Source organism: Balaenoptera acutorostrata, chromosome 3, assembly GCF_949987535.1.
Source record: "Balaenoptera acutorostrata chromosome 3, mBalAcu1.1, whole genome shotgun sequence".
NCBI lineage: Eukaryota > Metazoa > Chordata > Mammalia > Artiodactyla > Balaenopteridae > Balaenoptera > Balaenoptera acutorostrata.
In genome coordinates, this window is record NC_080066.1 from 168,059,760 (window position 1) to 168,084,045 (window position 24,286).

The 24,286-nt window shown below is 35.3% G+C and overlaps 1 protein-coding gene across 4 annotated transcripts in view; it reads left to right on the plus strand.

Annotated features, from left to right (window-relative positions):
- Window positions 1-19,944, plus strand: part of TC2N (tandem C2 domains, nuclear) — a 46,894-nt gene extending 26,950 nt beyond the window's left edge. For 3 of the 4 annotated variants that reach the window (XM_007180863.2, XM_057544315.1, XM_057544316.1), the window contains exons 6-12: window positions 540-615; window positions 1,154-1,254; window positions 1,974-2,090; window positions 6,467-6,658; window positions 11,697-11,811; window positions 14,424-14,623; window positions 16,969-19,944. In XM_007180863.2, coding sequence (XP_007180925.2) covers window positions 540-615; window positions 1,154-1,254; window positions 1,974-2,090; window positions 6,467-6,658; window positions 11,697-11,811; window positions 14,424-14,623; window positions 16,969-17,079 — 912 coding nt within the window. In that variant the 3' untranslated portion in view covers window positions 17,080-19,944. The remainder of the gene's footprint in view (window positions 1-539; window positions 616-1,153; window positions 1,255-1,973; window positions 2,091-6,466; window positions 6,659-11,696; window positions 11,812-14,423; window positions 14,624-16,968) is intronic. The other variant, XM_057544317.1, reaches the window with a different exon arrangement.
- The last annotated feature ends 4,342 nt before the right edge of the window (window positions 19,945-24,286 follow it).

A 24,286-nucleotide genomic window follows, 5' to 3' on the forward strand; every position in this document is an offset into this window, starting at 1 on the left:
TATAGCACCATTTTTTTTTTACCGTGCATCAGAATTGTTTGAAGAGCTTGTTAAAATACAGATTGCTAGGCCTCACCCCCAGAGCTTTTGATTCAATAGCTCTGCATCAGGGCCTGAGTTTGTATTTCTAGCAAGTTCCCAGGTGATGCTGGTACTGCTGGCCCTGGGGACTATGCTTTGATAACTGCTGCTTTATAGGTTTTTAGGTAACAGGGCACTTCCAAATATATTCTGATTTTCATTAGTATTTGCAAGTATGACATATAAACAGTAATCTCTTCCTCCTTATTACAAAACCAAACCAAAAACAGCAAAGGCTTTCCCATATATTACCTAGTAAGATATTTACTATTTTCCTGGTAACACACACACAGAAAACCTTTTCCCCCTTTACTATCTAAAAGTGAAAAATTCTGACCAGTAACACTGTCAGAATGATTAGCACTCAGTTTGATAGTAGGGTGGGTATTGGGGCATCAGTTTCAGAATCCGTAAAGTCTGATATGCAACATCTGACTAAAGAAGAATTTTATTTGTAGAGACATGATTCATTGTCCAGTATGCCCAGTAGTTCTTCTTCAAGGAAAAATTCTCAGGGGAGTAACAGAAGCCTGGGTAAGGAATAAAGTATTCTACTTTTATATCCTTAAGGGAATTATTTCTACCCAATAGTATTTTGAATGTAGTTATGATAAGGTTAAAAAAAGTCTAGATGATTATATCTGTGTTGTCAGTGTTATCTGCATATGAATACTCAGATCAGATGGTCCATTTTTTAGTGTTCAGGCATAAAGGCATCTTTAAAATTAAATATCTTTCGTTTGTTTTAAAGTATGTTAGTGAGGGAATTTCCAGAAGCATACAATATTAAGGCCATATCAGTGTTATTTGGGAAAGTTTTTCTTAGTTTTAACTTAAATTCTTCAGGTTATAATTGGGTTAAGTTTTTAAGCCAGGTACTTTTTATAGTATATCTTCCCCCAGCACTTCAATAAAAGCATTGAAGTGTGATTTTTGTCTTAATAAATTGACAACTTTAAAAAGTAATTAGAGCAGTTTTCAGTTGTGCTCTTAAAATTGGGTTGTATCAAAGCTCAGTTGGATTGGAAGGATTGCATAGTAATTCAACCATCTTTGTTCTTTTACAATTCAGATACAATTACTCTATCAGGAGATGAAAGAGATTTGGGGAGATTAAATGTGAAAATGTTTTATAATTCTTCAGTAGAGCAGATCTGGATCACAGTTTTACAGGTAAGTTAATACAGTTAATACAAACTTTTCTTACATAATTGAATATTTAGACTATAAATTATAAGCATCTACTGTTGCTCTCTTCTAGGGAATGGGTCAATACCTTCTTTGGAATTTAGGGTTCTATAGTATTTTACAGAAAATAGTATTTAATAAAGAATCTAAAGAAAATATAGATATGATGGAAATATGTTTACTTTTAACCTCAAGAAGGAAATTGATATGATATCTAAAACATTGTAAGATTATTTTAATGTAGATGAAACAGAAGATCTCAGTAGACTAAAGTTTACTTTTATAGTTTTTTTATAAATTTATTTACTTGTTATTTTTGGCTACGTTGGGTCTTCGTTGCTATGCACAAGCTTTCTGTAGTTGCAGCGAGCGGGGGCCACTCTTCATTGTGGTGTGTGGGCTTCTCGTTGTGGGGGCTTCTCTTGTTGCGGAGCATGGACTCTAGGCATGCTGGCTTCAGTAGTTGCAGCACGCGGGCTCAGTAGTTGTGGCTCACGGGCTTAGTTACTCCGCAGCATGTGGGATCTTCCCGACCAGAGCTCGAACCCATGTCCCCTGTATTGGCAGGCGGATTCTCAACCACTGTGCCACCAGGGAAGCCCTATAGTTTTTATTTAAGTCATTAACTCAAGAAATGTATCAAATATTTGTATTGTCAGAGTCCTTTGTAAAGCTCAAACTGTATTTTTATTTTATCTTTTTAGTGCAGAGATTTAAGTTGGCCCTCTAGTTATGGAGATAATCCTACTATTTCTGTAAAAGGGATACTAACATTGCCCAAACCAGTACATTTCAAATCTTCAGTCAAGGAAGGCTCTAATGTAAGTGTTTGTGTTTGAATATCTTTTTATGTTTTTCTCCTATTTGTCACTTTAACCCATGTAAAGAATTGGAATAAGAAAGTGTTTTATTTTTGGGAAACTACAAATTATGTACCCCTTGCTTTTTTTTTTTTTTTTTTTTTTTAAGGATTTTCTTATTTATTTATTTATTTATTTATTTATTTATTTTTGGCTGTGTTGGGTCTTCGGTTCGTGCGAGGGCTTTCTCCAGTTGCGGCAAGCGGGGGCCACTCTTCATCGCGGTGCGGGGACCGCTCTTCATCGCGGTGCGCGGGCCTTTCTCTATCGCGGCCCCTCCCGTCGCGGGGCACAGGCTCCAGACGCGCAGGCTCAGCAATTGTGGCTCACGGGCCCAGCTGCTCCGTGGCATGTGGGATCTTCCCAGACCAGGGCTCGAACCCGTGTCCCCTGCACTAGCAGGCAGACTCTCAACCACTGCGCCACCAGGGAAGCCCGACCCCTTGCTTTTTTAAAGACCGTTTTGAGCTTCAGAAATACTTGATATTTCATTGTCCAATATTAAGATTCATTTATTTATTTTTTTAAAAAATTATTTATTTATTTATTTATTTATTTATTTATGGCTGTGTTGGGTTTTCGTTTCTGTGTGAGGGCTTTCTCCAGTTGCGGCAAGAGGGGGCCACTCCTCATCGCGGTACGTGGGCCTCTCACCGTCGCGGCCTCTCTTGTTGCGGAGCACAGGCTGCAGACGCGCAGGCTCAGTAACTGTGGCTCACGGGCCTAGCTGCTCTGCGGCATGTGGGATCTTCCCAGACCAGGGCTCGAACCCGTGTCCCCTGCATTGGCAGGCAGATTCTCAACCACTGCGCCACCAAGGAAGCCCCTATTTTTTATTTATTTATTTTTTTAACATCTTTATTGGAGTATATTTGCTTTACAGTAGTGTGTTAGTTTCTGCTTTATAACAAAGTGAATCAGTTATACATATACATATGTTCCCATATCTCTTCCCTCTTGCGTCTCCCTCCCTCCCACCCTCCCTATCCCACCCCTCTAAGTGGTCACAAAGCACCGAGCTGATCTCCCTGTGCTATGTGGCTGCTTCCCACTAGCTATCTATTTTACATTTGGTAGTGTATATACGTCCATGCCACTCTCTCACTTTGTCACAGCTTACCCTTCCCCCTCCCCATATCCTCAAGTCCATTCTCTAGTAGGTCTGTGTCTTTATTCCCGTCTTGCCCCTAGGTTCTTCATGACCATTTTTTTTTTCTCAGATTCCATATATATGTGTTAGCATAAGGTATTTGTTTTTCTCTTTCTGACTTACTTCACTCTGTATGACAGACTCTAGGTCCATCCCCCTCACTACCAATAACTCAATTTCGTTTCTTTTTATGGCTGAGTAATATTCCATTGTATATAAAAAGAACATCTTAATCACTAAAATATATAGAAGATGAGTAATATCTAATGAAACTATTTACTTTTCTTGTATTTACTTTTCTTATATAAATATATGTGTCTATATTTTCATCCTCTCTCCCCCCACTCCACTTTTGCTTTGAGAAATAATTGCATGATTACAATTAATTTCTTTTAAATACTTTCAATGATCGTAACTGGAAGACTTATGATCCTGAATTTGTTTTATAGATTCTAGATTTCACTTTAAATATATCTTCATTTTTGTCTTCTGATATGGGTTGGATGGTTAGTGTTTTTCCATACAAATGAAACTTCTACAAGAGCATATCATTTAAAAATAAGGTAATTCAAATGACTAATAAACATGAAAAAAATTTACTCTCACTAGTATTCATAGATATACAAATTTAAATTACATATTGCTTTCTCTTTTCTTTCTTTTTTTGCTTATTAAAATTAGGAAAATTTTTCAAGCACTCTAGACCATAACACTTTCTGGAAATTATTTTGGCAATATACATTAAAACTTTAAAATAAGATTACACTAAGTGAAGTAAGTCAGAAGGAGAAAGACAAATATCATATGATATCACTTATATGTGGAATCTAAAATATGATACAAATGAAATTATTTACAAAACAGAAATGGACTCACAGACAGAAAACAAACTTATGGTTACCAAAAGGGAAAGGGGTTGTGGGAGGGATAAATTAGGAGTTTGGGATTAGCAGATACAAACACTATATATAAAATAGATAAACAACAAGTTCCTACTGTTGTATAGCACAGGGAACTATATTCAATATCCTGTAATAAACCATAATGGAAAAGAATATGAAAAAGAATATATATATGTATAACTGAATCACTTTGCTGTACATCAGAAACTAATACAACATTGTGAATCAACTATACTTCAATAAATGATTTTTTTTAAAAAGAAAAAAACCTTAAAATATTTATACTTTTTAACATAGTGTTTCTACTTGGAATCTACTTCATGGCAATAATCTAAGATGCAAACAAAATATATATAAAGTATTCTTGGCAGTTTTGTTCATAGAGGAAAAGTTGGAAACTATCTAAATGTTTCCCATAGGGGAATGGTTGAGAAAACTCTTGGTATATCATGTATTTGTGTATTTGTTTCCTGTGGGTGCTGTTAACAAAGTAACACAAACTGGGTAGCTTAGAACAACAAATATTTCTCTCTCAAAGTTTCAGAGGAAGTCTGAAATCAAGGTGTCAGCCATGTTGGTTCCTTCTCTGAAGGAGAATCTGTTCCATCTCTTCTATGCCTCTCTCCTAGCTTCTGGTGATGGCCAGCAATCCCTGTCATTCCTTGGCTTCACTCTAATCATTGGCTTTCATTTTCACATGGCCACGTGTCTTTCATCTCCATGTGTCTCTGTGTCTTCACATGGCTATCTTCTTACAAGGACGCCAGTTATATTGGATTAGAGGTCTGCTTACTCCAGTATAACCTTATCTTAATTTCACAAATTACATCTTCAATGACCCTATTTCCAAATAAGGCCACATTCTGAGTTAGCGGGGGTTAGGACTTCAACACATCTTTTTTGGGGGGAGACACAATTCAAACCATAACACCATGTGATAGAATACTAGGCAGCCATGAAAAATAATGTTTAGGAAGAGTTTTTAAGGACATGGAAAAATGTTCTTAATAAGTGAAAAAGCAGTAATCAAAATTTATGTGTAAATATTAGGATCTCACTTTATAAAAATATGCATTGTAGAAAGTCGAGATGGAAATAAATCTTAACTCTGGTTTTAATCCTGATACTCACAGATGAATACTTACTGAATTAAACACTTTCACTTTTTGATTTTCAAATAAAACTAAGCTAACTTAGGAAAAGTTAGGGGAAAATGTTCTCATATTAAAACTTGCATGGAATCTTTTAAAATTTATTATTTATCAAGTTGTTTAGGAGTCCCCTTTTATGGTAAAATGTAAACCAGCACACTTACTTCATTTGTAAGCTCACTGCATCTGAGTTTAAAAATTAAACATTTTATGCATACTGTATTATTGATGTGATCTATGGCTTGAGATTGAAAGGAAAAGAAAGCTCAGGTGGTAGGGAGGATCTGAGAAACACAATTCTGACTACACAGACATAAGTGATTATCGTAAAAGTGAACATTTGGGCACAGTATCTAAAATATTGATGTTAGGAAGTTTATAAGCAAAAAACAGTCTAGTGTCAAGAAGATGTTAGGTCACAGTAAGCCAAGGTTTTAAAAATGTTAAAAGTAATAAAAAGAACATTTGAAAATAGTCTGGGCATGGAAAACACTGACTTGCTGCCTGGAGTGGAAGATTATGAGAGAAGGTAGAACTTGGAACTTACATTTCCCTTTGTCTTCTCTATCAAGGATATCGATTTTCAGATAGGAAAGAGTGGAACAAACATCACTAAAAGATAAAATAAACCCCAAATTAGATGGGAAGAACATTAGACAAAGAATAGCTCCTTTAAAGAAATAATTCAAGTCTCTTATTAATGTGAACAAATAAGATTTTGCATACTGTGAGAGCTTGCATGAGATTCTTGAAGTACTCTCATTAACTGTTGAAGAAGTGTGGTGAATAGCAGGAATGATACTCCAGAACCAAAGATGAAGAGCAACCTAATTTTGAAAAGGGAAAAAGCTGTATTCTGGTGAACTTGGTGTTGATATTAACTAAATTCATGACTAAGTAATTAAAAGGATTTGTGAAATTAAGAAGGGCAGTATCCAGAATAAATTTTGGAAAAGCAAGTCATGGCCATTCTCATTTTCATTTTCATTAAAAAATATTTTTTGTTATTGTAAAAACATTAAATTTGCCTTTCCTAGGTTATAAATGTTATTTTTGTTTATTTTGTATTGGTATATGACCCTTTTTTCAGTCATTCTATTAACATATTTTATATTTTCTTGATTTTTATTTTAGACTATTGAATTTATGGAAACGTTTGTATTTGCTATTAAACTGCACAGTCTACAAACTGTAAGACTTGTATTTAAGATTCAAACGCAAACTCCTAGGAAGAAAACTATTGGAGAATGCTCACTATCACTCAGAACTCTTAGCACACAGGAAATGGATTACTCTTTGGATATATCACCACCTTCAAAAATTTCTGTAAGTGATATAATATGTAAAGTATTTCACACTTTTAGAATTATTTAGTGGATGAATTTTTGTTTGTTGGAGTATAATTTGAAAACTAGAATATATTAAAGGATCAGGAAGGCTCTCAAGAAGCAATAGTAACATAAATGTAATGTAAAAAAGTTGTAATTATATCATTATTTAATAAATTTTTAAAAAGTTGATAAAATGTTAACAGAGCCCCTTTTCTTTCTCTGTTGGAAAATAACATTAGGGTTACTTTCTCCTAGTACATGTTTAGTTAATGTTTCATACTTCAATGTAATAACCCTAAGTGTGAATAATTTTAAATAATTTTTAAATTTTTTAGGTTTTTTTTTAGTAGCTGATAACTTAGGAAAAGCAAGACAGAATCAATAAACTCCAAACTCAATGAGAGATTGCCTTGAAATAGATTAGGAAAGTTTTAATCATGAGTAAGCACCATGTCCATAAATTGGGTAGAATGGAGGATCTTACAGCTGGTGTCTTTTTGTAAAGAACTTCATTATCTATAGTGCTGATTGATTTTTGAGACCCAGTAGTTGCTTCTTTCAACTAACCAGCTGAACACTGTTTAAGTTGTTTAGAAATTCCTAATGATTTAATTATGTAGTTTCTGTGTCAGGATAATATATAGAGAGAAATCAGTCATAACGCTTTATAAGGTTGAACTTATATGTGATTTTAAATTTACATAGGATTTATATTTTACCTACTTTCAAAAATATTTAAGGTGCTTGAAGTGGTTCTTAACCTGGCTACACATTAGAATCACCTGGGGAGCTTTAAAAAGAAGCCCACACTTAAACCATTAAATCAGAATTTGGGGAGGAGTGAGCCAGAGGCATCTGTAATTTTCAGAAGCTACTCAGGTGATTCTAATGTGTAGCCTGGCTTGAGAACCACTGAATTGAGGGGAAATTAGGGATTAAAAAGTAAAGAACAAAAGATTAATCAAGAAGAATTGAAAAATCTTGTTATTTCTTGTCTATTATTTTCTGTCTCCATACCAAATGTGTTTTCTTTATAGCATTTATTATAACTTAGAATTATTTAAGTTACTTGTTTTAAAAAAAAAAGGCTTGAGCTTCCATCTTTTTTCTTCATATTTTACTGTGCCCATAGTAAGGGCTCGTCATATTCCTGGCATTGAATATTTGTATGTAGGTTGATATGAAAGAATAAATGATGAATGAAAGCATGCTAAATTAGATTGTTATTTTCTGTTAAAGTGTAGCAAATTTGTTTTCTAACTGTGACAGGAGTTTATCACTTACATCTTTGTTTATCATTTACATCTACTACTAGCTTAGTAGACAGTAATCTGTAACCATATTTTACAAAAGGCACATATTACTATTTAAATGGATAATTCATAGATTAAATCTTTTTTTTTAATATTATTATAACACAGCATTTTATTATGATTGCATATCTGACTCCTCCAATAGCCTTGAGATTTTCTAGGGCAGTAATCTGCCTCATGGGTTTTCTGGGTTTTTTTAATAGATTAAATCTTTAACAATTAGTAGAGTATAGTAGAAGATAACTCAGCAAATGTATTTTCTGGGGAATTGAGACATTGTAATCTTAATCTGCCTTGGAGAATCTGAATGAATGATTATGGCACAGTTTCTACAAAATTATATTTTGCATATCAGATGTTTTATAAACATTTGTCTATCTGTTGTATGCCACATACTAGGGATACAAAGATTGATGGCTTGAAAGAAGGGCTTTCAGGCTATATTGGACCAGTGAATTTATATTACTGAGTGTGAATGTTTCTTATTATTGGCTAAAAGCAAGAATAATATGCTTTGTTTCCTGTGTTGAGGAGGAAAATTGATATTCTGATTGTGACATTGAAAGAGCCAGACTTACATACCCATCCTTCACACTGACAACTGTTTTATCATGAACAGCAGAATTTTCATATAGAGCTAATAATTTCCTGAGTACAGAGTTTTTGACCTTAACAACTAGCTGACAACTCAAATTTCTGTGTTGAATAATGTGGAAGACATAAGGTTTCCCTGAAGAAATAGCTGATATTTGAAGAAACTTAGCATATGACTGACTTGGTCCTAAGTGATTTAATGCTCACACCAAACTTACGAGCTTGCTGCTCTTGTCATCCCTATTATGGAGACCAAGACCTTGAAGCACTTGCCTGAGTTCATATAGCCTGTTGTTGGGGAATCAGGATTTGAACTGAGGTATTCTGATTCCACAGCCAGCTCTCTTTACCGTGTCGAAGAAAATTATCAATAAACAGTCTATGATAGGAATAGAAAAGAGTTTTATTTGAGCCAAACTGAGGACTGTAGCCCAGAAAACAGCCTCTCGGATAACTCTGAGGAACTGCTCTGGAGAAGCATGGTTTTCAGCAGTTTTATATCTTGTCAGAACAAAGAACATCAAACAAGTCAGGGATACATACATACTTATGTGCACAGCAAGTCAGTATGGCCTTGGCACCTGGGAAGGGAGTCTTATCATTGAAGGAGTACCAGCAGTGGCATCCCAGGAAGGGAGGCATTTAATCTTTATTTTTAACATGGACATTCTTTACTTCTGGTCAGTGTGCCCTTTTCTTTAATAATTAAAGCAGATGTACAATGTATGCTTGATAGGCCACAAACAGGCTGTTTTAGTTAGCATAAAATTCAAGTTAACTCATGTATAAGCCAGAATAACTTCCCCATACCTCAGTATGTGAAAATATCTTTTATCAGCTATGTATTGTCCCCCTAAGAAGATATTCTCAAAAATCACCAGTTAAGGGATTTCTTTAATTATGCTTAACATTTCATCCAGGAAGCTCAAAAAGTTCTCTTTTCTTTAAAAAATGGTACATTATTCAGGAACGGAGGTCGTATCTTTTATCTTCTACAGTTTTGTGCTCATTAAAAATGCTCTGCATGTATACCTACTAATTGATTAGAATTTTAATTTTTTGGTTATTATGAGATTGAAAACCACTTTGAATAGTTTTTCATGATCCGAATTAATATCTTGGAATATAAATTGAATTTATGAAATAACCTTGGCAAGTAAGAAATGGTAAATCCACTGCCAAATGCTGCTCTGTTTTATGAGAGTGAACTCTACAAGTGTATAACACTAAGAGAAGTTTTGCCACCTTTAGATGTTTTCATAAGTGTTATTATATCATGGGTACAAAACCATAATGAAAGTAATTAATGAAAAAATGTTATCCGTGGTTTCCTTTGTGTTTTGTAATCAATAAATAACTGTATTTTTTAAATGTATGTTTTAAAATGCCAAGGACTGCAACGTTTGTTTTTTTAATCAGCAAAGGTGTTATATATGGATACCAAATCAGTTCATGTAAAAAGATTTATTAATCCATCCTTATTCTGATTAAAAGCAAAAGCAGTACATTCACTTATTTATTAGAATTGAGCATTTTGCTAAAATAGACAATTTTTATCATCATTTTAGATTTTTCAAGAGGGAGTGTAACCTCAACGGTTGATTTTATACTTTTAAGTGTTTCACTTTGTATCTTTTGATTTCTTATGGCATGACCAATTTTGGCCATTTTGACCATTACAGAATATTGTATTAAGAAAATATCCAAGATTCAGTCAATGGCATGTACATAAAAAGGTTCTTTTTTATGATCCATGTGTCAATTACTGGGGAATACTGCGTGATTATCACATATAAACCTCTTGATGAAGTATCAGTCAGCTGTTTTATGGCTTTGTTGGAATCAGTACTAGCAAAGACTTTTGTGTCAGTCTGTGCTGCGCCCTAGTGAGATCTGTTAACATTATGTTCTTTCTTTAATCCCATACTTACTCTTTTCATCATGTGAACAGTAATGTTTTTGTATTTGGCCGACTTTATGTTTCTCTCTTTTATTTTTCACTCCAAGGACGCTGGAATCCATGTAAATAGGTTGGCTTGTGTAAGACAAATTACTTTCTTCTGTTCTTAGCAATACTGAAGAGCACATTTTAGCTTTTCCCCCTTGTTAAATCTCCTTCATTATATTGTTTGCCTCAGGTTTTCTTTGACCTTTTCCTTTTTATTTACTGCCTCATCACTTTCGCTAGCTTCCTTCTTGCCAACTTTCATCTTTGGCTTGCTTTCATTTAGCATAGTAATTCAGCTCTTAATCCACAAATCTGTTCATTGTAGTAATCCTTTGTCTTCTGATTTTGGTAACACTACCTCTGATTTCTACAAATGAAGAAATAATGATGCGTTTCATATATAACATTTTTATCATATTTCATGCATTCTGAAAAAATAATTCAAATGACTACATTTAAGTCTTTCGAAAATATGCTCTTTTGATGTTTATTTCACTGACATTTTCTCTAGTAAAACTGTTTAGGAATTTAATTTTTTTTTTATAAATTTATTTATTTTGGCTGCGTTGGGTCTTCGTTGCTGCACGTGGGCTTTCTCTAGTTGCGGTGAGCGGGGGCTACTCTTTGTTGTGGTGCGTGGGCTTCTCATTGCAGTGGCTTCTCTTGCTGCACAGCGTGTGCTCTAGGCGCGCGGGTTTCAGTAGTTTGGCATGGGGGCTCTAGAGCGCAGGCTCAGTAGTTGTGGCTCGCGGGCTCTAGAGCGCAGGCTCAGTTGTGGTGCACGGGCTTAGTTGCTCCGCGGCATGTAGGGTCTTCCTGGACCAGGGCTCAAACCTGTGTCCCCTGCATTGACAGGTGGATTCTTTCTTAACCACTGCGCCACCAGGGAAGGCCTAATTTTTTTTTTTTTTAATTTGAATTGTCTTTTGGTCTCCCTGATTTTGAAGGATCAGTATGTATGTGTAACTTATATTATCAGAATTTATGAAAGTCAGTAAGTACCTCATATTGACAGAATCCATGACATTTATCTTAACCTTCTCTTATAACACTTAGCTTTGTGTGTCAGTAAAAAGCAGTGCTTTCAAAATTTCTAACCTTTGCTCTTTATTTTTGAATTTTTGAAATATCCCAAAACTTTATTCTTGATTAGCAAATGACACTCTTTTAATATGCAGGTTTGCCATGCAGAACTTGAACTGGGGACTTGTTTTCAAGCGGTAAATAGCAGAATTCAGTTACAAATTCTTGAGGCTCAATACCTTCCAAGCTCATCAACACCCCTGACTTTGAGTAAGTATGTCAAAGTGGTTCAAAGTGGAATCTTCAGAAAATATTTGTAAAAGGTAGTTTTTTCCTGCATTTCTTACAGTGAAGATTAAAATCTTAGTTACTTTTGTTAGTTAACTTACATACTTACCTTTTAACTTAAAATTACTTTATTGGATTTCAAATTACTAGCCACTGTGTCTACCTTAATCCACTGGTCTCTTGATTCTTACCCAATTGTGACCTTCTTGCATTTGGTGCTATTCTTTATTTAGCTCATTAGTTAATATAGGTTGAGTGTCCAGAAGACTGTCAGCTATATTTCACCAGCCTAGATAATTTATCCTCTCTCTAAGTCTGTACCCTTTTTTTGGATACTCTGCTAACTAGAAACTTAATTTTTAAAAAACCTGAAAATATCAGACACAAACCTCGAAATACTTTCTCGCCTGTGCCTTTGAGCACAGCCAGGTATTCTGATATTTTGGTTGTCTAGGGCTGGTTCACATGGCTGCTGCTAGAGTGGGAGGTTTGAGGTCAGTCCTACCTAAAGGGCTAAGAGTAGGACTAAGAGTGTTCCTCTTTCCTACTAGAAGAAGAGGAAATATCAGGAGGTAGGTAGAAGCAATGGATGACCACTGTAACTACAAAGACTGAAAATAAATACAATTGAGCACAGTCCAAGAAGCTAGAAAAAGAACAGCAAACACAAAAGAAAGTAGAAGTAGAAATTAAAGGTAAAGTTGAAGTTGATAAATATGGGGACAACAGAAAAACACAAAATCAATAAAACCAAAAGATTTTTCTTTGAAGAGAATATTAAAATAGACAAACCTATAGTAGGCTGGATCAAGCAAAAAATAAAGAAAACATAGACAAGGAAGAGGATATAATTTCAATTTTGAATCTCAGAAGATATTCAAAAATAAATAAGAGGGCTTCCCTGGTGGCACAGTGGTTAAGAATCCACCTGCCAATGCAGGGGACACGGGTTCGAGCCCTGGTCCGGGAAGATCCCACATGCCGTGGAGCAGCTAAGCTCGTGCGCCACAACTACTGAGCCTGTGCTCTAGAGCCTGCAAGCCACAACTACTGAGCCCATGTGCCACAACTACTGAAGCCCGCGTGCCTAGAGCACATGCTCTGTAACAAGAGAAGCCACCACAATGAGAAGCCCACGCACCGCAACGAAGAGTAGCCCCCGCTCACCACATCTAGAGAAAGCCCACGCACAGCAATGAAGACCCAACACAGCCATAAATAAATAAGTAAATAAATTTATAAAAATAAATACAGAAGACAATACCAATTATAACTATGCCAATTCATTTGAACAGCTATATAAAATAAATGATTTTCTAAGGAAAAAAACTGTTGAAATTCACTCCAGAAGAAGGAGGAGTCAATAGAACAATAACCATGTAAAAGTAGTTAAAGAACTGCCTCTAATAAAAGCAGAGGCCAAGATGATTTTACTGGCAGATCCTAGCAAACTTTCAAGGAACATATAATTCCTATTCTATATAAGCTGTTCCACAGCATGAAAAAAAGATGGAAAAAGTAACTTTATGAGGTTAGCATATTCTTGCTATCAAAACAGAAAGGACAGCATACACAAAAAATAGCTATAGACTACAATCACTTATGTAGATAGATGGAAAAATCATAAAATAAAAAGCAAGTAAAATCCAAGTTGGCATTAAAAGAATAAGTTAAATTACCAAGACTATATAGGGTTAATTCTAGGAAACAAGGACAAAACAGTGCAATTTATTACACTAACAGGTATCTTCCTTTAATCAAAACTGCTAATCAGGATTACCAGTGATCTCCATTTTATAAATAATGGTCAGCCTCAGTTCTTACTTTGTGGCTTCCTCCTTTCTGGAAGCTCTCTCTTTACTTTCTTGCTGTCTGGCAGCCCCAGCTCTATACCATCACTTCTCAAATTAGACTGCACTTTTTGCTCGAGTTGTAAGCACTATATGTCATACTGGGGAGCAGGCTTAGGTGAAAAGCTGTATAAACCTGAATTTTACTTAGTACAGTTCTCATCTTTTAAGAGCTGACTCTCCTCTAGTTTCTTTCTGCTTTTGGTCAGTGTTTAGCATCTTGAACAGTTGTTTTTAATATTTTCCCCAAAGTTTATAATTGTCATCTATGAGAGATTAGTCTGTAAAAGCTATTCTACCATTACTGGAAGCTCTACATCTCAAATTTATTTAAAGAATAGGTTTCCTCTAGTGGGCATATGTTTAACTTCTGGAGTCTCAAGCAAAGAATTTTACCTATATAAATTTGTGAAATAAATTACTCCAACTCTCCAAAGAGTTGGCACCTCTCTTTTGTATAATCCTTATCAATGTGTACTCCTTTGCTGCTGATTGTTATTTATGTCTGCAATTCCAGTCTTTAAGGGCATTCAGGTTAGAGGAAGATTAAATTCATTTAAGGTTAGAGTAGTTACTTATAAATTATGATAATAATTATAAAATTTACTAGAGATATTTTCTGTTATGGCAGTAGCTCATCAGATCTTTAAAAGTAGCTTATTGATATTTTTATGATAATATATGGATATATTTCTTTATATGACATTTAAAATTTTTTATTTATCAAAATTTCTTATTCTTTAGGTTTTTTTGTGAAGGTGGCAATGTTTAGCTTGGGAGAGTTGATTTATAAGAAGAAGACGCGCTTATTGAAGGCCTCCAATGGAAGAGTAAAGTGGGGAGAGACTATGATTTTTCCACTTATACAAAATGAAAAAGAAATTATTTTTCTCATTAAGCTTTACAGTCGAAGCTCTGTAGGAAGAAGACACTTTGTGGGGCAGGTTAGTAGGGAGTTGTTTTTTTTTTTTTTTTTTAAATACTTATTTATTTATTTATTTATTTATGGCTGTGTTGGGTCTTCCTTTCTGTGCGAGGGCTTTCTCTAGTTGTGGCAAGCGGGGGCCACTCTTCATCGCGGTGCGCGGGCCTCTCACTATCGTGGCCTCTCTTGTTGCGGAGCACAGGCTCCAGATGCGCAGGCTCAGTAATTGTGGCTCACGGGCCTAGTTGCTCTGCGGCATGTGGGATCCTCCCAGACCAGGGCTCGAACCCATGTCCCCTGCATTGGCAGGCGGATTCTCAACCACTGCGCCACCAGGGAAGCCCCGGGAGTTTTTATCTCATATTCCTTCTTGCAATTTTCTGTGCGTTTAAACAGTTGGTTAACAAAGGGAATACAGGATAAAATTGAGGTTGAATAGAGTAAAATTGTTCATCATAAATTAAAATTCAGTGTTACCACAAAAATCAAATCTTGTCAGACTTTCTGCTTTAATACAAAAATAGTTGGAATTTCTGAGAGTCAGGCTTCTTATCTTAAAATAAGTTTTCTCCTGAGCTTTTCAGCTTTAAAATCAGTAAGAAAGATAAGTTTTTCAGTACTCCTGGCTCATTCCTTGTGAAGAAGGGAACACTAAGTATTTCAATCAAATTTCTTAAGGCTTACTTAAGGTATCCAACTACTTTATTCTGTGTCATGTTCAATTTAATGTTTAACTCTGTATGCTATTAGCTGAACTGTATTAGATTTGAATTCCTAGAAAACATAGATTTTAACAGTGGTTGTGATATTATTTAGTCAGTATTGTCATCTGGATTAATCTATTTGAAAAATTCATAGTAATTTGTATAAGACAACATAACACTTGCTTACTTGCCAGTCCTACAGGAACTTGTTTCCTTTTGTAATTCTTTGTTTACTCTAAATGAGTTACTGGTAGCTGTCCAGTATCTTTTGTCTTAATTACAATTGTTTGACTCACATTTAAATTCCAAAATCTGTATTATTAGTTTAAAGGCTTCTACTTGACAACAAGATGTTATTAGCAGTCTACCTGAAATCTTCAAATTATATGTGAATTTTCAAAGATTGATATTAACTCTGACTCACTTCATATATTTTACCTAAAATATTTGTCAAAAATACTATAGTTTTGTTGTTCTTTGCCTATTCTTATTTGGAAAAGAGTTTGAACTCAAGACCTAGTATAACTAGCATACTTTTCAAAGTCATGAGGGCTATAAAATGAATTCAGTTAAAGTTTTCGCATATTGTCAAGCCTCAGCTACCATGTATGAATGGAATAGATTTACCTGACAGATGATTTTCAGGATAACTTTTTTGGTGTTTCCACTTTCTCGGTTGAGATTTTAGTTAAGAATAATAATTCTGGAAGGTTCCTGTTGGCCATCTGTTCCCTCTGGCTCCTCTGGTAGCCTCAGGAGCCACCATGGTGGGGCAGGCACATGTGGAATCAAGGTCTCCCACTTCTCTATCCGCCAAAGCACTCTTATGTTATCTGTTTCAGATATTGGGGTGTTTTGTAAGATTTTATTTGAAGGAAAAGTTCTTCAGACCAAGAAATTTAGAGAAAAAAGTTTGAAAACCAAACCTTTTTGGAGTGCCCTGCTACAGTTTCTTTATTTAAAAGAATTAGAAACTGAGTCTCAAAGAAGTTAACTCCAAAGTAACAGCATTTGTTAGTGCTGTAGCTGAGTTGAGGATTCAGGTTGTTTTGTTTCCTTGTTCACCTTGTCTCCGTGATACATAACATACAATGTGATATCTTATATTTGCAAAATGCTTTACAGTTTTCCCAAGTTCATTCACATCTGTTATCTAAAGTTACATAAGTGATAGGTTCAATGAAATTGTTGGCTATGAAGAATGACTATTAGATTTCAATTAAAATTACAGTTTTATTTAATGTAAAAGGTACTTAAAATACACATTCCTTACCAATCAATTTAAATCATGATTAGTCTCAATTAATCTTTACAAAAATGTTTTTGAGTGGTTGGGATCAATTTTAAGTTGAGCTCCTAGATTTATTGAAAAAGAAAGGATACTAATAACTGTTTTGGAGGAAGTGATTTTGTAATATCTCACATTGAATTTTTAAATTGAATTGGGTCATATAAAGTAGTCTTCAATGACTAAATAGGTTAAGTGTTTTAACATCAAGTTTCAAAGAGAGAAATCAAACTTTTGGAAAAATGGAAAGATGTTTAGTTGAAAATATGTAAACCAAACATCCAGCTGTCTTTCATTCGTAAGAGTAATTAATGGTTTGAACTCAGTTACCATTATTGTGTTAAGTTAAATGAGTGTACTGTTCCTTTACAGATTTGGATAAGTGAAGACAGTAATGACATTGAAGCAGCGAACCAGTGGAAAGAGACAGTTACAAATCCAGAAAAGGTTGTTATCAAGTGGCACAAATTAAATCCATCTTGAAGACCTTGCACATTAATTTGGTGACAAACTTGACATTCTTTTAGAAGACTTATGATTTCAATTTGCTACCAATTTGAAGAGACAGATCAGTACATTTATCAATTTATTTATGGAGGCCATAATTATAGTATATAATGGATCTAATAGAAAATCAAACTTGGTGAAAAATGGGATGAATTTTACCACATATCCAAAGTAAAGGAAATGCTTTAAAACGGGCCGAAATAGACAATAAAATAAATGGGTAGTATTACTAGGGCAACTAAATAAATTATAAAGTCAATGGGAATATCAATCATAGATAGTTGCTGCTATATTATGTTTATAGGCTTTTTAAAGCTTTACATAGATATTCAAAATCCACTATATCAAGTCTCTGTTAGTACTAGACTTTACCACTATTTCAGTGCTAGTCAAGATTGATTAGATCTTAACTCCACTGTTTAACCCCTCGCTACATATTTTCCCTCAAAGCAGCAATGAATTGAACCACTTCAACTCTTCTCATTTGGGGAATGTTTGTGGCCTGTGTTTTTCATTACTTACCCTTAAGTCATCACATTGTCACTTAGTAAGCTATTTATCTCTAAGAAACTTCAGATATAGAAAACTACATTTTGGCAAGAATAAATGAAAACACCAGAAGGTTGAAGTTTAATTGGAAACCCAGTGTACACACATTTTGCTATGTTTCCTCTTTCACATCCTCTTTGTTTTAACTGGAGTTGAAATAAGGTTATCATCCATATGGCCCATCCTAATTAGCAGAATTAAATGAGCTTAAATAGCAAATTTAATATTTTATGATAGTCACTTCCTTGTTTTTAGTTTTTTAAATATAAATTGCTTGTTCTATAATCCACAACATTAGAATATGTTCCTGTATTTTAAAAGTGGCCATACATGATAACATTATGTAGCAAATAAATATTTTCTGTTGCAGTTTCTCTCGGATACTCATTACAACTCAGTATGTAGGGATAATTTCAGTTTAGTTGGTCAGACAAGCTATGACCAAAAAGCACAGTTGTTTGGAGAAACCAATAACACCATCCCTGATCTTGGAAAGTAGTGACTTTATTTTTGCTAATGGGTAGACTAAGTGCTTCATCTTCCATTTTTCTTTCTCTCTTACCTTGTACCACACATGCCAAGAGATAGATAGTGATATTTTAGGCCACAAGTATACTTTGCTGTAACTTAAGCATGCCTTTTTCATTTCTTGTTCTGTGTATCTCATTAAGATTTTCCCAAATAAACACTAATTCCCCTTTTCCTAGGTACCACCTCCTCAAGCTACTAAATGTACATACTTTACATGCCCTTGGCTTCCGGTGCCTAGAGTTTATGGTATACCGGGGATGTTGACAGGTACTCTTTGACACTGTATTTTGAAATAATTTTTTTTTTTAGATTTGTGAAAAATGGCATATTAGTGAGTACTCACATGGACTTTCAAGAGAAAAATCACCTTTTGTGGTGGTATTTTGAATCTTTGAGACAAATGGCAACTATTTTAAAAGATTTTTAAAAAATAGACTTTGTTTTTTAGAGCAGTTTTAGGTTCACAGCAAAATTGAGAGGAAGGTACAGAGAGTTCCCATATACCCTCTACCCCCGCATTTATACAGTCTCCCCCACTATCAGCACCTTGCACCATAGTAGTACATTTGTTAAAATCACTGAACGTTCATTGACACATAGTAACCCAAAGTCCATAGTTTGTATTAGGGTTCACTTTTTATGTTGTACATTCTGTGAGTTTTGACAAATACATAAATGACCTGTATCCACCACTCATATCATACAGAGTAGTTTCACTACCCTACAAATCCTCTGCAAACACAACCATTTTAATAGCTACCAAAGAAGGAAGTGTACTGGCTTTTAGATAAGTAACAGACTTTATTGTTTTAAAAAATCTAGAATTTTATTTGAGCAGTTTTTTTGTGTTCTAGTAATGCTTTCAATTCCTAAATTTATTATAAGTAGTCATGTATTTAATGCAATTTCTAATTATTTAATTTTCAATATTTTTACAATTTGTGTGTAATGTATAATTTGAAGGAAAGGTATGACTTCTTGGTTTCTTGTATGCCTTAGAATCCTAGGTAAATAAAAAAATTAAAAGAAAACCTTTTTATTTAAAAGACTTCAGTTAGAGAAGTGTTGACAACTAAGATCCCAGATATTTTAATTAGTGTTTACTTAAGCCTTTTTCAGATGAAGAGGTACTGAATACAGGTGATATTCTTATTGTTTCCTTAATAGCTACTCATGTTATGAGAAAAACATTAGAAACTGGTAATAAAAAATGAGATACTATGCAAAAATATCACTTCTCTTTGTACTTACTTGGCATTTCTTGGCCTTTACCCACTTATAACAGTGAGAGAACCAAAATGATACTTGGTAACCAGAGAAAGCCATGGAGAGCTCACACTGATAGCTGATAGTTTGCACAGTGCTAATCCCTAACAGTGTATTTATTTATAAGTCTTCAGATTAATACAATTAAATAGCTGCAGTCCATATCAAAACATAACATCTCTGTTTGGCTTTTGTTTGGTTTTGTATGATTTTTTAGCAGAACTAGAGAACTTACCACTGAAGTATATCAGGTAAGCTCTTATCAGACTGTTCAGAGGGAACCAGTGGGATTTTGACGTAAGTTACATAATTGTGGTCTGAAAATAACCTAAACTGATCTTCTGTTTGAATACAGTTATGTGAATTTCTCTGATACTAATGTACAGAAACTATATTTCCCAACAAAAGTTTCCACTGTTTGTTTAATCAAATAATTGTTTCTTTATGAAGGATTTCAGAAATTTGCAATAAATTTCAACTCTTTATGTTATGGCAGTAATGGATATTTCAAAGCTGTATGTTTACTTTTGTTGATTGGTAGGGTGTGTTGAAGGAAGTTCCAGATAAAACGTCTGTATCTACAGTAGTTGTGAGAATGTTCACAGATGACCCTTGAAAAACACGGGGCTTAGGGGTACCACCCCCCATGCCGTTGAAACTTGAGTATAACTTTACATTTGGCCCCCTGTGGTTCTGAATTCACAGATTCAACTAACCTTGCATTATGTGGTACTGGGAATGTACTCACTGAAAAAAATCTGCACGTAAGTGGACCTGTGCAGTTCAAACCTGTGTTGTTCAAGGGTCAACTGTATTAGGGTTTCCAGAGAAATGGCACCAATAGAAGATAGATAGGTAGGGAGGGAGATGTAAGTTTTCTTTTAATTATGAGGAATTGGCTTATGTTTATGGAAGCTGAGAAATCCCACAATCTGCCATGCAAGCTGGAGACCCAGGAAAGCCAGTGGTATAATTCAGTCCAAGTCCACAGGCTTGAGAACCAGAGGAACCAATAGTATAAATCCCAGTCTGAGGTCAGGAGAAGATGGGATGAGAAGTCCCAGCTCAAGCAATGAGGCAGGAAAAAAAAAAGGGCAAATCCTCTTTCCTCTGCCTTTTGTTCTTTTCAGGCCCTCAACAGATTAAAAGATGCCCACCCACGTTGATGCAAGTGCTAATCTCATCCGGAAATACCCTCACAGACACACCCAGAAGTAATGTTTAATCTGGGCTCCCTGGCCAATCAAGCTGACACATAAAATTAACTGTGGCAGATACCTCCTAGTGTTCTTCTGGTATGTTAGTTGTAATTCTTGTTCAACAATAAATTTCAAATGCTTGAAGTTCTGGCCAAAACACTGAGAAAAGAATTATGAAAAGTGGATATATATGAAGTACCTGTCCATTTTGAAATACAGATTTAAGACTTAAAAAGGTATTAAAGAGTGTTGACCTGAAATAAATAGACTGTGTTGACTGAAAAAACATACACAACATAAAAGTTGAGAATTATGTTTTATTCAGCGGTTTTCTGAGGATTTCAAGCCCAGAAGACAGCCTCTCAGATAGTTCCGAGGGACTGCCCCAAAGAGGTAAGGGAGGAGCCGGGGTATATAGGGGTTGTTGCAGAGAAGACCAGGTAGTCAGGACATCAAAAGTCTACCGTTAACCAAAGAAAACCAGGCATCTCAAGGAGTTTAGTACTTTTCTGTGTGTGGGAAGATGCAAGAGTCTGGGCTCATTGAATTCATGCCTCTGATGTGCACCTCAGCTCTCTGGGGCCAGTATCCCGTGCTTTCCCATCCTGAGTTCTCTCTGGGTGCACCGTTGCAGGTGCAGCCCATTTGTCTCTGTCCTGAGTTCCCTCAGGGCTCACTGTCTGGGGCAGCTTGATGGCAGTGTCCTTTGTTTACTGATATGACAAACAGCATTTTTTATTCAAAACTGCCAGATATTTCTCTAGGAAAGATGGATTTATTTGGGATCAGCAGAAGATTGCAACTTGGGGTTGGCTACATGGTGAGTCATGTGCAAGTCGCCGCCTGCCAGCAAAGGAGAACACTTTTACAGAGAGGAAAAGGAAGTTGGGAGGGCTACCATAAACAAAGAGTCCATGGCTTTTCATTGGCTGAGTCCTTGCCAGGAAAGAAGAGGAGTCTTCCTTCTTGTTGGGCTCTGCTAGCATTGCAGGGCATGAGAGCTCCCCCTTCTGGTCGTCCAGCTCTTTTATTGAGGTTTCTGTTTATTTGTTTACAAGAATTAATGTAGCTCTATAAAATTAGATTATATTTTATGGGTGATGAATTATTTGAAGATGAATGCTGCCTACATTTTCAGTAATTTCCTCGTGGAAAAAATTTTTAACTTAGTAGTTACAGATTTTTAAACCTTTTCATGTATAAAAAGTCTGATCTCTAAAATAACAGTATTTTATTAAAATCGATAACTAAATTAAATCATATAACTATAGCAACTATATAACTATATTAAACCATAGGACTCTGATAATAGCAGTAGATGTCTAGAAAGAAAGGTCTGTATGTATTCTCAAATGGCTAAAATATACCTGATTCCATGCTGGGATAAATCACTGAATGAGATATGTCTTTTAGAATATGATGGTTTTCACTTTCTCATGATGTGGAATTTGTTTTCTAGGTCACCATTCTTTAGTTTCTGAGGCAGGAGGATAAAATAGATTTGTCCTTAATCGTAGAACTAGATATATTTTAACAGAGAAATTTGGTTGACTGTGGCTCTGAGTTGTCTCTTAGTTTAAATTCTAGATCGTTGATCTTTCTTGATTATACAATGTATGGACTAAATTAAAAACATTTTAAAATGAGTGATTTTTATATATTTAATAAATACAAAAATATCTATATAGTACTTCATGCAAAGAACTGTTCTAGGTGCTTTCAGGGACACAAAGATGCTCTTTACGCTGGGGTTTAATTTAGGGAAATAAAACAATATAAAGCAGGATTGCAATAAGAAGCAGGATTTGAGGTATGGACAAAATGCTTTAGAGGCTCAACTAAAGAAATAATTAAATACAGCCGAAGGAATTAGGAAAGGTTTAAATCTCTGATCTGAAACACACGAAACCAGGCAGATTTGGCAGCACTGTGAATTCGTGATCACTGACTCTGCCAAACTAGCAATCTTAGTTCATTTCTTTTATCAGCTGACTTACTGTGAAAAAGTTTGTACTTCCTTCCACCCTCTTCTAATCTTCAACCCACCTACTCCTGTCTTTACTCTTAGTAATAGAATATATTATTTCATGCTTCACACAAAAAAACAGTGTCAGGCATTCCTTCACCATCCCACTGTCATATCCATATTATTCTTACTTGTATCCATCCTCGGTTATGTTAGAAAGTCAGTTCTTTCTTGTGAATTCTGAATCCAATACTCTGCTTTTTCAGGAATCTCATTCCTTTTAATATGCCTATTCTCTCCTATTCCTTGAGCCTGTCCTCTACTGGAGTCTTCCTATCATCATTCAAAGCTCCTTGGTGCATGCATGACTATCTCAAAATAGGTTGGTGATAAGTTCATTGTGAAGAACCCAGCAGACATCATTGTGGAGGTCAAGTTTCTGTATTGATGAAGGAACCTATGGAAACAATATATAAAGCAAGGGCAATGTGGCATGCTCCTGGTGTGGATCTGTCTTCCCAGATCCCCTGGGATCCCCCTGGGCCATACTACTATGAATGAGTCTACATGTGGCCTGTGAAGATTCCCAGAAGCTCTGTTTTCATTATCACAGGAAATTTTATTCTTTCTTCACTTTCCTCCTCTCACCAGGCTATTCTTTCCCAGCTAAAACCTTCATTTCTGCTTGCTTAACAAGTATTGTAACCGGTAGAAAACAATCCCAACAAATTCCTGAGTAATTATTAAGAACTTAAGTGTAATTAATGAGTAGGAGCATTAGTTTCTCAGCATAGTATGTTAGGTCACCTACACTTCAGGCCTCTCTGTGGCCTATTTCCTTCTTTTAAGAAATTCCTAGACCTCCCACCCTGTTCTAGATTCTGGTTTATTTGGTCTCCTCTTCATAGGTAATTTCTAACTGCTCTGTTCTTAGCCTGTTTTCTTCATTCTTCCATCCTTGCCATGCCACTGAACCTCATGCTGAAGCTTTAAGTGCTTTTCAGCTATTTTTTCTTTATTACTCAGCTTTCTTAACAATAGAGCTCTTCCTCCTTGAAACCATTTCTTCCCTTAGCTTTCAAGCTTTGTGTGTTGTCTTACTACCTTTCTAGACTATCCTTTTCTTTGTTCTCTGTTGGCTCATCTTCATGCACTTTAAAAATTGGGAACTCTTTAGTACTCAGTCCTAGACCATCCTCTCTTCTCCTTCTACATTATCTCTCAGGGCAATCTTATCTATTCCCATGGCTGCAAATGCTGTCTACTTGCTAAAGGCTGCCAAATTTATGCTTGTGTACAAATCTTGCTAACGAGCTTCACTATCATTTGACTAATGTGGACATCTTTTCCTGAACATTATCCCAAACACAGCTTTTGATTTCCCATTCCTACCACAAATCTGGCCTCCGTTGCTCCCCATCTAAGTAAAATGAACTAACATCCACCTGGTTGGTCATCCCAGAAACCTAGAAATCAACTTGGAACTCCTCTCTCATCTTCCATAGTCAATCAATCACCCTATTCAGAAATGTACATCATAAGTAGATCTTGAATGCACCCACTTCTCCATCTCTACTGTAACTTACCTTGTCATCTTCCACCTGTAGTATTGTACTTTCCCCATAATCGGTCTCCCTCTTGTTTCCCTCTAATACATTCTCCACCCAGCAGC